We start from the raw sequence: 18,285 nt of genomic DNA, 5'->3' as shown, positions 1-18,285 counted from the left end.
TGCTGGCACATGGGCCACTATGTAAGGAGCTGGAGCTGACAGACAGGAGCTCACCTCACTTTCCCAAGATTTTTCAACCGCTGACCTGTTGGTCATCAGTCCTGCCGGAACATGGGTCGCTATGTAGGGAGCTGGAACTGACAGACAGGAGCTCACCCCACATTCCCCAGATTTGAATGGCTGACCTATCGGTCATCAGTCCTGCGGGCACATGGACCACTATGTAAGGAGCTGGAGCTGACACATGGGAGCTCACCCCACTTTCCCCAGATTCAAATGGCTAACCTGTTGGTCATCGGTCCTGCCGGCACATGGGTTGCTATGTAAGGAGCTGGAGCTGACAGATGGGAGCTCACCCCGCTTCCCCCAGATTCAAATGGCTGACCTGTTGGTCATCGGTCCTGCTGGCACATGGGTCACTATGTACTGTGAATGGGCCACATTGAATCCAGTTAAATGGTGGGTCAAGAGAGAGAGAGGCCCCCATTGATTCGGGGGACAAAGGAGAGGCCGTTAATTTAAACAGGTGAATGGATGTATATTGCCTTGATCAATCAATCCAGGAATCAATCATTCATTCATTCATTCATTCATTCATTCCGCCTGCCATTCAATTTAATGTAATTCCACTCAGGAGATAATGTGTGTGTGTCTCTTAGCTTCCTTCACAACAAAGTAAACAGGATTGGCTCCCATTGAGTAGAGATCCCTCATGGAGACTCACCTGGGGCCCCAGGTGAGTCTCCATATAATGCCATATAATCCACATTATCCAAGCCCATCACAATCCACAATAGTCTGCTTTGAATTGGAAGATAGGCGTCTACACTGCCACATAATCCACTTCAAAGAAGGTCATCTGGATTATACGAGGGTTAGACCCTTGTGTGGGCAGGACTGAAGACCGACAGGTCGCAGGTTCAAATCTGGGGAGCGCGTGGATGAGCTCCCTTTGTCAGCTCCAGCTCCCCATGCATGGACATGAGAGAAGCCTCCCACAAGGATGATAGTAAAACATCAAAACATCTGGGCAATGTCCCCTGGGCAACGTCCTTGCAGACAGCCAATTCTCTCACACCAGAAGCAACTTGTAGTTTCTCAAGTCGCTCCTGACACGAGAAAAAAATTACATTACATTACATTACATTACATTATATTATATTATATTATATTATATTATATTATATTGTCCTCGTGGGCAACGTCCTTGCAGACGGCCAAGTCTCCCACACCAGAAGCAACTTGGAGTTTCTCAAGTCACTCCTGACACGAGAAAAATATATATTAAATTATATTATATTACATTACATTATAATGGTCCCCTAAGTAATGTCCTTGCAGACAGCCAATTCTCTCTCACCAGAAGCAACTTGCAGTTTTTCAAGTCGCTCCTGACACAAGAAAAAATATTATATTATATTATATTATATTATATTATATTATATTATATTATATTATATTATAATATTACATTATAATGGTCCCCTGGGCAACGTCCTTGCAGATGGCCAAGTCTCCCACATCAGAAGCAACTTGCAGTTTCTCAAGTCACTCCTGACATGAGAAAAATATATATTATATTATATTATATTATATTATATTATATTATATTACATTATATGACATTACATTACATTATAATGGTCCCCTAGGTAACGTCCTTGCAGATGGCGAATTCTCCCACACCAGAAGTGACTTGCAGTTTCTCAAGTTACTCCTGACATGAGAAAAAAATATATATGATATTATATTATATTACAATGGCCTCATGGGCAACGTCCTTGCAGACGGCCAAGTCTCCCACACCAGAAGCGACTTGCAGTTTCTCAAGTCGTTCCTGACACGAGAAAAAATATATATTGTATTGTATTGTATTGTATTGTATTACATTACATTACATTACATTATAATGGTCCCCTAGGTAACATCTTTGCAGACGGCCAATTCTCTAACACCAGAAGCGACTTGTAGTTTCTCGAGTCACTCCTGACACAAGAAAAAATATTATATTATATTATATTATATTATAATGGTCCCCTTGGCAACGTCCTTGCATATGGCCAATTCTCTCACAACAGAGGCGACTTGCCGTTTCTCAAGTCACTCCTGACCCGAGAAAAATATATATTATATTATATTACATTACATTATAATGGTCCCCTAAGTAATGTCCTTGCAGACGGCCAATTCTCTCTCACCAGAAGCAACTTGCAGTTTCTCAAATCACTCCTGACACGAGAAAAAAAATTATATTATATTATATTATATTATATTATATTGTATTATATTATATTATATTATATTATATTATATTGTATTATATTGTATTATATTATATTATATTATATTATATTATATTATATTATATTATATTATATTATAATGGTCCCCTTGGCAACGTCCTTGCATATGGCCAATTATCCCACACCAGAAGCGACTTGCAGTTTCTCAAGTTACTCCTGACATGAGAAAAAAATTATATGATAATATATTAAACAGTTATTAAAATCAAACATTTCCTGATAATCAATCAGCATGGGCAAGGCTGGTTTGGTTTAGTTTAGTCAATTTAGTTTTCTTCTGTGTTGCAACTGGTAGAAAATAGTGAAGAAAAGTGAACAAAAGAAGGGAGTAATAATAATAATAATAATAATAATAATAATAATAATATTTTTTCCCCTGTCACGAACGACTTGAGAAAGCTTCTGGTGTGAGAGAATTGGCCGTCTGCAAGGACGTTGCCCAGGGGATGTTGCCTGGATGTTTTGATGTTTTACCATACTAATACTAAAAATAATACTTGATAAAGCCTCTCTGAGTCGACAAAAGCAGGGTATCAATACACATAATAATAAAAAAAACATAATGAACAAAATAATAAAAATAAACTTAATAATAAAAATCATAATAAACATAATAAAAACCCATAATAAACATAATAATAACAAACCATAATAACCATAATAATCATAATGTTGTGATGTTGTGGGGGCCTCTGAGACCCAGAACTGGAGGGGAATGGTCTCACTTTCGTTTTCCCCAATCCAAAGGGTCTCCAGAGGAGCTTCTCCATGGCAGAAACACATATCAAAACCCAGGAATGGTCGCCAACCCAGCTGCATCTGCACTGCCTTCTATCCCAGAATCTATCCCAGGTTATCTTCTGATCCCGAGTTATCTGGCAGTATAGACTCCTCTCATCCACTCCAAAGGAGATAATCTGGGGGGGGGGGGGATCCTCGTTTCAGGAGCGACTTGAGAAACTGCAAGTCGCTTCTGGTGTGAGAGAATTGGCCGTCTGCAAGGACGTTACCCAGGGGACCGATATAATATAATATAATACAGGGTTAGTCAAAATGCATAGGCCAATAAGCCATTCAATTGAATGGCTTATTGGCCTATGCATTTTGACTAACCCTGTATAATAATATAATATAATAATACAATACAATACATTTTTTTTCTCGTGTCAGGAGTGACTTAAGAAACTGTAAGTTGTTTCTGGTGTGGGAGACTTGGCCTTCTCCAAGGACGTTGCCCAGGGGACTATTATAATATAATATAATATAATATAATATAATATAATATAATATATAATATAATATAATATAATATAATATATTTTTCTCGTGTCAGGAGTGACACTGTTGGGAGAGAATTGGCCGTCTGCAAGGACGTTGCCCAGGGGACCGTTATAATATAATATAATATAATACAATACAATACAATATAATTTTTTTTTCTCGTGTCAGGAGTGACTTAAGAAACTGCAAGTTGTTTCTGGTGTGGGAGACTTGGCTGTCTCCAAGGACGTTGCCCAGGGGACCAATATAATATAATATAATATTTTTTCTCGTGTCAGGAGTGACTTAAGAAACTGCAAGTCGCCTCTGTTGTGAGAGACTTGGCCGTCCGCAAGGACGTTGCCCACGAGGCCATTATAATATAATATAATATAATATAATATAATATAATATAATATAATATAATATAATATATTTTTCTCGTGTCAGGAGTAGACTCTGTTGTGAGAGACTTGGCCGTCTGCAAGGACGTTGCCCAGGATATAATATAATATAATATAATATAATATAATATTTTGTTTTTGTGTCAGGAGCGACTTGAGAAACTGCAAGTCGCCTCTGTTGTGAGAGACTTGGCCGTCTGCAAGGACGTTGCCCAGGGAACCAATATAATATAATATAATATAATATAATATAATATAATATAATATAATATTTTGTTTTTGTGTCAGGAGCGACTTGAGAAACTGCAAGTCGCCTCTGTTGTGAGAGACTTGGCCGTCTGCAAGGACGTTGCCCAGGGAACCAATATAATATAATATAATATAATATAATATAATATAATATAATATAATATAATATAATATAATATAATATAATATAATATTTTTTCTCATGTCAGGAACGACTTTAGAAACTGCAAGTCGCTTCTTGGTGTGAGAGGATTGGCCGTCTGGAAGGACGTTGCCCAGGGAACCATTATAACATAACATAACATATATTTTTTCTCGTGTCAGGAGCGACTTAAGAAACTGCAAGTTGTTTCTGGTGTGGGAGACTTGGCCATCTGCAAGGAGGTTGCCCGGGGGACATTGCCTGGATGTTTGGACCATCCTTGTGGATAGCGGATCAAATCCTGGGATAGAAGTCAGTGTAGATCCAGCCTCGCCTTTCGCGCAAGGAATCCCGCGGGTTGAAAAGCCTCGCGGGCATCTACACTGCAGTTTGAGCCGCATTCGAATCCTATCGGGTAGTCTACACTGTGTTGTGTGTTGCTGTGAAGACGCAGCCGATGTTTCCCGACGGGACTCCAAGTCCGATTTATAATAATCACGATTATAAGGAAGGAAGATGATAATAATGATGATGATGATTGTGATGATACGGATTAGTGATTGTTCGGTCGAGTTTATTCCGGATCAACCCCGCGGTTCGTTCAAATGGCCCTCGCTTCTAATCCGGAGCGAAAAAGGAAAGGAAAGGGAAGGTTTGGCCCTTCTGCCGATAATTCGGAGTGACACCGAATCGGGCTCAAAGGCGGGTTTAAACTGCTCGAAGGAGAGGAAAAGAGAGGGAAGAAGGAAAGGGAAGGGAAGGAGAAGGAAGATGGGAAGGAGAAAAGGAAAGAAAGAAAGAAAGAAAGGAGAAGGGAGGGAAGGGAAAGGGAAGGGAAGGAGAAGGAAAGGAGAAGGGAGAAAAGACGGGAAGGAGAAAAGGAAAGAAAGAAAGGAGAAGGGAGGAAAGGAAGGAAAGGAAACGAGTGGGAAGGAAAGGAAAGAAGAAGAGGGAAGAAAGGAGAAGAGAGGAGAGACGAGAGGAAAAGAAAAAAAGAAGAAAGGAATTAAGGGAAGAAAAAAAGGAAGGAACCGAAAGGAAAAGAGAGAAGGGAAGGAACTGGAAAAAAGGGAAAGAAAAGGGGAACGGGAAAAAAGGAAAGGAGAAGAGAGAGAAAGAAAAAAAGGAAAGGAAAGAAGGGGAGGAAAAGAAAGGAAAGAGAGAAAAAAGGAAAGGAAAGAGGAGAAAGAAAAGAAAGAAGGAAACGAAATGAAAGGAAAGGAGGAAAAGAGAAAAGAGGAGAAAAGAGGAAAAAGGAAAGAAAGGGGGGAACGAAAAAGGGAAGAAAACGAAAGGAAAGAAGGGAAAGAAGGAAAGGAAAGGAAAGGAAAGGAGGAAAGAAGAAAGGAGAGGAGAGAGGAAAAAGGAAAGAAAAGGGGGAACGAAAAAGAGAAGAAAACGACAGGAAAGAAGGGAAAGAGAAGCTGAAGAAAGAAGGAAACGAAAGGAAAGAAAGGGAGGAAAAAGGGAAAGGAAAAGGGGAACGATAAAGGGAAGGAAACGACAGGAAAGAAGGGAAAGAGAAGGGGAAGAAAGAAGGAAACGAAAGGAAAGAAGGAAAGGAGAAGGGAGGCGAGAAGAGAGGAAAAAAGGAAAGGAAAAATGGGAACGATAAAGGGAAGAAAACGACAGGAAAGAAGGGAAAGAGAAGGGGAAGAAAGAAGGGAACCAAAAAAGGAACGGAAAGAAGGAGAAGAGAGGAGAGAGGAAAAGAAAAAAGGCGAGGAAAGAAAGGGGGGAAAGAAGGAAAATGAAAAAAGAAGGAAACGAAAGGAAAGGAGGAACGGAAAGCAGGAAAGGAGAAAAGAGGAGAGGGGTGCTAACACTCCTCCTTCGTGTTTTCCTTCTCGTGAGGAGAGAATGGCCACGGAAAACCATTCCCGAGGCTCTTGAAATGCTTCCTTTCCCAGATCCGGAATAATGGGAGAATAATGGGCCAGGAAAGCCGAGAGAGAACAAGCCAGCATTCTTCATCATCATCATCATCATCATCATCATCATCATCATCATCATCATCATAGGAATAGGAGTGAGGATGCAGCCTCACTGGGCTGTTCACACCTATTCCTCCTCCTTCTCTTCCTTCGCCTGCCATTGGGAGGCTCAACACCCCTTTCCCAGTTTGGGATTATTATATTAATGGTTATTATGGGAAAGGGGGAAAAGGAAGGAAGGAAGGTTCGGCTTGCCCACCCCTCAAGGACTACAATCCCCATCAGAAGAGGCAACTCTTGGAGACCTCAACAAAAGATTGCCCCAGGCACTGCCAGGCTCATCAAGGTGGTCAGTTGAAACATTCCCACCTAGCTCCAGCAGAGAAGAGTCCTTTGTCCCACCCTGGTCATTATTATATATATAAACCCCTTTTCCTACTTCCAACAGACCTCACGACCTCTGAGGATGCTTGCCATAGATGCAGGCGAAACGTCAGGAGAAAATGCCTCTAGAACATGACCATAAAGCCCGGAAAAACCCTAAAACAACCCTGTGATTCCGGCCATGAAAACATTCAACAATACATTATTATTATTATTATTATTAATCTGTGTACATCTAATCACCTCTCAACAAAAGATCCCCCCAGGCACTGCCAGGCCATCAAATGCTAATCAAGGTGGCCAGTTGAAACATTCACACCTGGCTCCAACAGACAAGAGTCCTTTGTCCCACCCTGGTCATCATTCCACAGATATCTAAACCCTTTTTCCTAGTTCCAACAGACCTCACTACCTCTGAGGATGCTTGCCATAGATGGAGGCGAAACGTCAGGAGAGAATGCCTCTAGAACAGGGCCATAAAGCCCGAAAAAACCTACAACAACCCAGAGACCTCCACATTGTTTCAGGCATCAAATCAGAACCCTTGAGCCGGAAAGGGGACCCCAAAGGCCATCCAGTTCCACCCAGCTGAGAGACAAGACCCAATCCAAGCCCTCCCGACAGATAGCCAGAAAACCTCAAGAGAAAGACTCCACAAGCAGCAGATTGTACTATAGGGCCAGCCCTTGCTCCCCTTAAGGTTGAGTTGCTATTTTCCCCCTGGAATCCCAAAAGAAGGGGGTCAAATTCACTTGAATATTGGGGGGGGGGGGGGGGGGGCTCTAAATAAAGTTTTCCTGAAGGGATCAATCACAAGTGGACTTTGCAAAAGATGCTTCCACTGGACTTCCAGGGACTCAAGGACCTTCCACACAACCCTATGACCCAGGGTATCAAGGGTTACTATATATATATTGCTAGCCATCCCCTGCCACGTGTTGCTGTGGCTCAGTCTGTGTATATGTTTTGTGTGTATATATATATTTGTGTGTGTATATATATATATATGTGGTTTTGCACATGCGTTGTAATGTATTTTTGGGGGATTTTTTGGCTTTTGAAGTCCCTTCCGTTGTGTTTTTTGGTATTTTCTGAGTGATGGTCACTCATTGGCCGGAGAGGTGCCTTGTGTCCAAATTTGGTGTCCATTCGCCCAGTGGTTTTTGAGTTCTGTTCATCCCACAAATGGACATAACATTCTTATTTATATAAATTGCTACATACATATATATAAATTGCTATATATAGCAATTTATATACTATATACAATTGTATATACTATATACAATTGTATATATACAATTTATATACTTTATATTATATAAAATATACTATATATAATATAGTATGATATCAGTATTATATATGACCATATTGTACTATACCATTATATTGTAATATTATTAGTAACATTACACGTAACGTAAAATATATAATTATAATATATTATTATATTTTATTACATTATAATATTATAAATACATGTCTATACAATATATTATATTACATTATGTTATATTAATAATATAATATTACGATTAGTATTATATTGCATCATATTATAATATTATCAATATTATAAATATATGTCTATACAATATATTATATTACATTATATTAATAATATGATTACTATTGTATTGTATTACGTTATAATATTATAAATTTATATGTCTATACAATACAATATATTATATTATATTATATTAATAATGTAATATTATGATTAGTATTGCATTACATTATAATATTATAAATATTATAAATATATGTCTATACAATATATTATATTAATAATGTAATATTATGATTAGTATTATATTTCACATTCTAATATTATAAATATTATAGATATATGTCTATACAATGTATTATATTACATTATATTAATAATATAATATTATGATTACTATAATATTGTATCGATACAGTATATTATATTACATTGTATTATATTAATAATATAATATTATGATTAGTATTGCATTACATTCTAATATTATCAATATTATAAATACATGTCTATACAATATATTATATTACATTATGTTATATTAATAATATAATATTACGATTAGTATTATATTGCATCACATTATAATATTATAAATATTATAAATATATGCCTATACAATATATTATATTACATTATTATATTATGATTACTATTATATTGTATTACATTATAATATTATCAATATTATAAATATATATTATATTACATTGTATTATATTAATAATATATTATGATTAGTATTATATTGCATTACATTATAATATTATATAAATATATGCCTATACAATATATTATATTACATTATTATATTATGATTACTATTATATTGTATTACATTATAATATTATCAATATTATAAATATATATTATATTACATTGTATTATATTAATATAATATTATGATTAGTATTATATTGCATTACATTATAATATTATAAATATTATAGATATATGTCTACACAATATATTATATTATATTAATAATGTAATATTACGATTAGTATTATATTTCACATTCTAATATTATCAATATTATAAATATATGTCTATACAATATATTACATTATATTAATAATGTAATATTATGATTACTATTATATTGTATCTATACAATATATTATATTACATTGTATTATATTAATAATATAATATTATGATTAGTATTGCATTACATTATAATATTATCAATATTATAAATATATGTCTATACAATATATTATATTACATTATTATATTATGATTACTATTATATTGTATTACATTATAATATTATCAATATTACAAATATATATTATATTACATTGTATTATATTAATAATATATTATTATTAGTATATATTGCATTACATTATAATATTATATAAATATATGTCTATACAATATATTATATTATATTAATAATGTAATATTATGATTAGTATTATATTTCACATTCCAATATTATAAATATTATAAATATATGTCTATACAATATATTATATTAATAATGTAATATTATGATTACTATTATATTTCACATTCTAATATTATAAATATTATAGATATGTGTCTATACAATATATTATATTACGTTATATTAATAATGTAATATTATGATTACTATAATATTGTATCTATACAATATATTATATTACATTGTATTATATTAATAATATAATATTATGATTAGTATTGCATTACATTATAATATTATCAATATTATAAATATATGTCTATACAATATATTATATTATATTAATAATGTAATATTATGATTAGTATTATATTTCACATTCTAATATTATAAATATTATAGATATATGTCTATACAATATATTATATTACGTTATATTAATAATATAATATTATGATTACTATAATATTGTATCTATACAATATATTATATTACATTGTATTATATTAATATACTATTATGATTACTATTGTATTGTATTACATTATAATATTATAAATTTATAACTATATGTCTATACAATACAATATATTATATTGTATTAATAATGCAATATTATTATTAGTATTGCATTACACTATAATATTATCAATATTATAAATATATGTCTATACAATATATTACATTACATTATATTATATTATAAAACACACTTTCAGCATACTATGTCCACAGAGCATCAAAGCAAAACAATCCATTAAAATCAAGCATAGCAAGGAAAACACAGGCTTGTTGTGAGTTTTCCGGGCTGTCTGACCATGTTCCAGAAGCATTCTCTCCTGACATTTCGCCTGCATCTATGGCAGGCATCCTCAGAGGTTGTGAGGTCTGTTGCAAACTAGGAAAATTTGATTAATATGTATATTTATCTGTTGAATGTGGAAACCATTGAAAACGAACCAGTATGTTAAAAACTCTAGAATCAGGACAGTAAATAAAGAGCAACACTCAAAAAAAGGGGAATTCCAGACAAGAAACAATCAGGGCCAGCTCACACCTCCCAACAATGGATCCCCCCCCCCCCGTGGGCAGGAAGCAGCCAGACCTTGAAACTGCAAGGCCATTCAATGCTAATCAAAGTGGTTAATGGCAAAAAGACAAGAGTTCTTTCTCCCACCCTGGATATCATTCCACGGGGATATATATATATAAAAACTCAATTTTCCTAGTTTCCAATAGACCTCACAACCCCTGAAAATGCCTGCCATAGATGCAGGCGAAACATCAGGAGAGAATGCTTCTGGAACACGGCCAGGCAGCCCGAAAAACACACAACAACCCAATGATTCCGGCCAGGAAAGCCTTCCCGACAAAAGCAAAACACAATGGAATAAAACGTAAGGCTATACAAAAACAACAGCCTTAAAACGCACTCAAACAACACACAACACAAACACAATATTCAGAAATCCGAAGGCTCCTTGCACACAAAGCTGAAGGAGATGCGGCATTATCTGCTCAGAACTGGAATATATGGCAGTGCGGACTCAGATATTGTCCAAAGCAGATATTGTGGAATTTTCTGCGTCCACACTGCCGTATAATCCAGTTTAATGTGTTACAGAGACTTGCTGTTAGTTTTCTGGACTGTCATTCTCATGATTTAGTATTATTATTACTACTGTATGTTATTATTATATATTATCAGCAGTATTGAGTATTATTATATTACAATATTATTGTGAAAATAAAATTGTATTTATATATTATTTTATTCATATATTATATATTAGATTGTGTTTATATATTATTATATTATATTGTATTTATATATTACTATATTAGTATAGCAATATATTATTTTATCATATATTATATTGTATTTTCAATTGTATTAATACATTATTATATTATATTATATTGTATTTATTATTATATTCATATCTTATTATATTATTATATTCTATTTATATATTACTATATTAGTATAGCAATATATTATATTATTTTATCATATTATATTGTATTTTCAATTGTATTAATACATTATAATATTATATTATATTGTATTTATTATTATATTCATAAATTATTATATTATTATATTGTATTTATATATTACTATATTAGTATAGCAATACATTATATTATTTTATCATATATTATATTGTATTTACAATTGTATTAATACATTATTATATTATATTATATATTATATTCATATATTATTATATTATATTAATGTATTATATTCTATTTATATATTGCTATATTAGCATAGCAATATATTATCATATATTATATTGTATTTACAATTATGTTAATACATTATAATATTATATTATATTGTATTTATTATTATATTCTTATATTATATTAATGTATTATATTGTATTTATATATTACTATATTAGCATAGCAATATATTATCATATATTATATTGTATTTACAATTGTATTAATACATTATAATATTATATTATATTGTATTTATATATTATTTACTATATTTATATGTCGCCTTTCTCGACCCCGACTCAAGGCGGCTCACAACATCGGCAATAATGCAATGCCTTAAAAACAATATACAATTAGACAAAACACAAAGTATTGCAAAAACAATATACAATTAAAAGGAGAGCATGGTTTAAAAACCAATATATCTTATGGGAAAGTAGGTGTTTTATTATAATATAATATTGTATTATAATACTGATATTGTGCTATGCTAATAATATAATATATATATATTGTGTGTGTGTGTGTGTGTGTGTGTGTATATATATATATCTTGTAAGCCGCTCTGAGTTCCCTTTATATGCTGCCCTTCTCAATATACAATTAAAAGGAGAGCATGGTTTAAAAACCAATATATCTTATGGGAAAGTAGGTGATATTGTGCTATGCTAATAATATAATATTATCACACTGTACTATACTACTATACTGCAATATTACTAGTCACATTAATATATGATTAGCATAGCACAGTATTAGTATGATTTATTATCACATTGTAGTATACTACTATATTATTTATCTATTTATACTGCAATAAATAAATGATATATTATACGTATATCTAATATATTATTAGCATAGCACATAGCATAATATTATATTATAATATTATAATGGTATACGTATATATACTATATTATTAGCAAAGCACAGTATTAGCATGATGTATTATCACACTGTACTATACTGCAATATTACTAGTCACATTAATATATTATATTATTATTATAATATTATATATATTATATTATATTATATTATATTATATTATTAGCATAGCACAGTATTAGTATGATTTATTATCACACTGCACTATACTACCATACTGCAACATTACTAGTCACATTAATATATGATTATATTATAATAATATTGTATGTATATATAATATATTATTAGCATAGCACAGTATTAGTATGATTTACTATCACATTGTAGTATACTACTATATTATTTATCTATTTATACTGCAATAAATAAATAATATATTATACGTATATATAATATATTATTAGCAAAGCACAGTATTAGTATGATATATTATCACACTGTACTATACTACTATACTGCAATATTATTTATCTATTTATACTGCAATAAATAAATAATATATTATTATATTATAATATTATAATGGTATACGTATATATACTATATTATTAGCAAAGCATAGTATTAGTATGATGTATTATCACACTGTACTATACTGCAATATTACTAGTCACATTAATATATGATTATATATATATATATATATATATATATATATATAATATTATATTATATTATATTATATTATATTATTAGCATAGCACAGTATTAGTATGATTTACTATCACATTGTACTATACTACTATACTGTAATATTACTAGACACATCAATATATTATTATATTATAATAATATTCTATGTATGTATTATATATTATCAGCATAGCACAGAATTAGTATGATTTACTATCACATTGTAGTATACTACTATACTGCAATAAATAAATAAATATTATTATATTATAACAATATTATTATAATATTATACGTATATATATTTTGAGCATAGCAGAGTATTAGTATATTATCACACTGTCCTGTACTGCAATATTACTAAACACATTAATATATGATTATATTATATTTTAATAATATTATATGTATATATACTATATTATTAGCATAGCACAGAATTAGTATGATTTACTATCACATTGTACTATGCTACTATACTGCAATAAATAAAAAAATTATTATATTATAACAATATTATTATAATATTATACGTATATATATTTTGAGCATAGCAGAGTATTAGTATATTATCACATGTCCTGTACTGCAATATTACTAAACACATTAATATATTATTATACTATATTTTAATAATATTATATGTATATATATATTATTAGCATAGCACAGAATTAGTATGATTTACTATCACACTGTACTATACTGCAATATTACTAGACACATTAATATATGATTATATTATTATAATAATAATATTATATATATTATATTATATTATATTATATTATATTATATTATATTATATTATATTATTAGCATAGCACAGTATTAGTATGATTTACTATCACGTTGTACTATACTACTATACTGCAATATTACTAGACACATCAATATATTATTATAATATATTATAATATTATTATTATATTATATTATTAGCATAGCACAGAATTCGTATGATTAACGATCACATTGTACTACACTACTATACTGCAATATTACTAGTCACAGTACATTATATCCGCAATTATATATACTAGTAATAGTAATATACTAATGATATGGTATCAAGGCAGACCATGCACAGGATGCGCTTCATACTTTTGGATCCCGATTATTTCCTATCAGGAGTGCGCAAAAGTTTCCGAAGCCGGGGCGCCTTGATGGGACCCTTCTCCCACACAGCCATGGAGCCCAGAACATCAAGGCAGGTGACCCACCAGGTGGGCTTTGAGCTGGACTATCCGAGTCCACATTGCCATAGAATGCATCTCCATGTGTCCTGGGGTCTTTGGGGGTCTTACCTTGCAGCTCTCGCAGGTGAGCAGCCCGTAGTGGTACCCCGAGACCTTGTCCCCACACACCGGGCACAGCTCGTCCAGGTCTTCGTCGTAGGAGTAGTCCATCCTTCACCTAGGAAGGAAGGAAGGAAGGAAAGGAAGGGAAGAAGAAGAAGGGAAGGGAGGAAAGGAAGAAGAGGGGAGGCTTTTATAGAGCAGGGCGGCTGAGGCTGATGCTGATGCTGCTGATGCGCCTGATGTGCCCTCCTCTTTGGAGGGAGGAAAAAACACAAAACAAAACAAGGGGAGAAAGAAAGAAAGAAAGAAAGAAAGAGAGGGAGGAGGAGGAGGAGGGAGAAAGAAGGCGGCCAAAGGAGAAAGGAGGGCCCAGCACCCCCTGGAGACCCTCCAGCAAGAGAGGGCTTACTTTGGGGGGCCCGGCACCCCGACAGATGGCCACCACACCTCTGTTTCGAAACCTCCAAAGAAGGTACAAGGAAAGGCTTTCCCCTGGCATTAAGTCCAGTCCAGTCCGACTCTGGGACTCTGGTGCTCATCTCCATTCCTAAGCCAAAGAGCCGGCGTTGTCCGTAGACACCTCCAAGGCAGGACTGCACAGAGCACCCTTACCTTCCTATTGATCTACTCACATTGGCATGGTTTCGAACTGCTAGGTTGGCAGAAGCTGGGGCTGACAGCAGGAGCTCACCCTGCTCCCCGGATTCGAACCGCTGACCTGACTGCATGGAGAGCCCTTACCTTCCTATTGATCTACTCACATTGGCATGGTTTCAAACTGCTAGGTTGGCAGAAGCTGGGGCTGACAGCGGAAGCTCATCAACTCTGGGACTTTGGTGGTCATCTCCATTCCTAAGCCAAAGAGCCGGCGTTGTCCGTAGACACCTCCAAGGCAGGACTGCACAGAGCACCCTTACCTTCCTATTGATCTACTCACATTGGCATGGTTTCGAACTGCTAGGTCGGCAGAAGCTGGAGCTGACAGCAGGAGCTCACCATGCTCCCCGGATTCGAACCGCTGACCTGACTGCATGGAGAGCCCTTACCATCCTATTGATCTACTCACATTGGCATGGTTTCGAACTGCTAAGTTGGCAGAAGCTGGGGCTGACAGCGGAAGCTCATCAACTCTGGGACTTTGGTGGTCATCTCCATTCCTAAGCCAAAGAGCCGGCGTTGTCCGTAGACACCTCCAAGGCAGGACTGCACAGAGCACCCTTACCTTCCTATTGATCTACTCACATTGGCATGGTTTTGAACTGCTAGGTTGGCAGAAGCTGGGGCTGACAGCAGGAGCTCACCCTGCTCCCTGGATTCAAACCGCTGACCTGACTGCATGGAGAGCCCTTACCTTACTATTGATCTACTCACATTGGCATGGTTTCAAACTGCTAAGTTGGCAGAAGCTAGGGCTGACAGCAGAAGCTCACCAACTCTGGGACTCTGGTGGTCATCTCCATTCCTAAGCCAAAGAGCCGGCGTTGTCCGTAGACACCTCCAAGGCAGGACTGCACAGAGCACCCTTACCTTCCTATTGATCTACTCACATTTGCATCTTTTCAAACTGCTAGGTTGGCAGAAGCTGGGGCTGACAGCGGAAGCTCTCCAACTCTGGGACTCTGGTGGTCATCTCCATTCCTAAGCCAAAGAGCCGGCGTTGTCCGTAGACACCTCCAAGGCAGGACTGCACAGAGCACCCTTACCCTCCTATTGATCTACTCACATTGGCATGCTTTCGAACTGCTAAGTTGGCAGAAGCTGGGGCTGACAGCGGAAGCTCACCAACTCTGGGACTCTGGTGCTCATCTCCATTCCTAAGCCAAAGAGCCGGCGTTGTCCGTAGACACCTCCAAGGCAGGACTGCACAGAGCACCCTTACCATCCTATTGATCTACTCACACTGGCATGGTTTCGAACTGCTAAGTTGGCAGAAGCTGGGGCTGACAGCAGAAGCTCACCAACTCTGGGACTCTGGTGGTCATCTCCATTCCTAAGCCGAAGAGCCGGCGTTGTCCGTAGACACCTCCAAGGCAGGACTGCACAGAGCACCCTTACCTTCCTATTGATCTACTCACATTGGCATGGTTTCGAACTGCTAAGTTGGCAGAAGCTGGGGCTGACAGCGGAAGCTCTCCAACTCTGGGACTCTGGTGGTCATCTCCATTCCTAAGCCAAAGAGCCGGCGTTGTCCGTAGACACCTCCAAGGCAGGACTGCACAGAGCACCCTTACCTTCCTATTGATCTACTCACATTGGCATGGTTTCGAACTGCTAGGTTGGCAGAAGCTGGGGCTGACAGCGGAAGCTCTCCAACTCTGGGACTCTGGTGGTCATCTCCATTCCTAAGCCAAAGAGCCGGCGTTGTCCGTAGACACCTCCAAGGCAGGACTGCACAGAGCACCCTTACCTTCCTATTGATCTACTCACATTGGCATGGTTTCGAACTGCTAGGTTGGCAGAAGCTGGGGCTGACAGCAGGAGCTCACCCTGCTCCCCGGATTCAAACCGCTGACCTGACTGCATGGAGAGCCCTTACCTTCCTATTGATCTACTCACATTGGCATGGTTTCGAACTGCTAAGTTGGCAGAAGCTGGGGCTGACAGCAGAAGCTCACCAACTCTGGGACTCTGGTGCTCATCTCCATTCCTAAGCCGAAGAGCCGGCGTTGTCCGTAGACACCTCCAAGGGCATGTGGCCATAGGCATGACTGCATGGAGCACCCTTACCTTCCTATTGATCTACTCACATTTGCATGTTTTCAAACTGCTAGGTTGGCAGAAGCTGGGGCTGACAGCGGAAGCTCATCAACTCTGGGACTCTGGTGCTCATCTCCATTCCTAAGCCGAAAAGCCGGCGTTGTCCGTAGACACCTCCAAGGGCATGTGGCCACTGGCAGGACTGCATGGAGCACCCTTACCTTCCTATTGATCTACTCACATTTGCATGTTTTCAAACTGCTAGGTTGGCAGAAGCTGGGGCTGACAGCGGAAGCTCACCAACTCTGGGACTCTGGTGGTCATCTCCATTCCTAAGCCAAATGTCTGGCGTTGTCCGTAGACACCTCCAAGGTCATGTAGCTGGCAAGACTGCATGGAGCGTCCTTAACTTCCCACTGGAGTAGTACCATTGGCATGTTTTGGAACTGTTAGGTTGGCAGATGCTGGGGCTGACAGCAGGAGCTCACCCTGCTCTCCGGATTCGAACCGCTGACCTGACTGCATGGAGTGCCCTTACCTTCCCGCTGAAGCGGGTACCTACCCATCTACTCACATTTGCATGTTTTGGAACTGCTATGTTGGCAGAAGCTGGGGCTGACAGCAGGAGCTCACCCCGCTCCCCGGATTCGAACTGCTGACCTGACTGCATGGTGCGCCCTTACCTTCCCGCAGGAGCGGTACCTACCCATCTACTCACATTTGCATGTTTTGGAACTGCTATGTTGGCAGAAGCTGGGGCTGACAGCAGGAGCTCACCCCGCTCCCCGGATTCGAACTGCTGACCTGACTGCATGGTGCGCCCTTACCTTCCCGCTGGAGCGGTACCTACCCATCTACTCACATGTGCATGTTTTGGAACTGCTAGGTTGACAGAAGCTGGGGCTGACAGTGGAAGCTCACCAACTCTGGGACTCTG

The 18,285-nt window shown here is 36.2% G+C and overlaps 1 protein-coding gene across 6 annotated transcripts in view; it reads right to left on the bottom strand.

The window, feature by feature from the left end:
- NR5A1 (nuclear receptor subfamily 5 group A member 1) overlaps nt 1–14,759 on the bottom strand; it is an 80,765-nt gene extending 66,006 nt beyond the window's left edge. For all 6 annotated transcript variants that reach the window (XM_067471731.1, XM_067471734.1, XM_067471732.1 and 3 more), the window contains exon 1: nt 14,658–14,759. In XM_067471731.1, coding sequence (XP_067327832.1) covers nt 14,658–14,759 — 102 coding nt within the window. The remainder of the gene's footprint in view (nt 1–14,657) is intronic.
- Between the last annotated feature and the right edge of the window lie 3,526 nt (nt 14,760–18,285).

The sequence above is a fragment of the Anolis sagrei genome, chromosome 11, assembly GCF_037176765.1.
Source record: "Anolis sagrei isolate rAnoSag1 chromosome 11, rAnoSag1.mat, whole genome shotgun sequence".
Taxonomy (NCBI): Eukaryota; Metazoa; Chordata; class Lepidosauria; order Squamata; family Dactyloidae; genus Anolis; species Anolis sagrei.
Note: the sequence above shows the minus strand (reverse complement) of the source record. Positions and strands in the feature narration are given on the sequence as shown.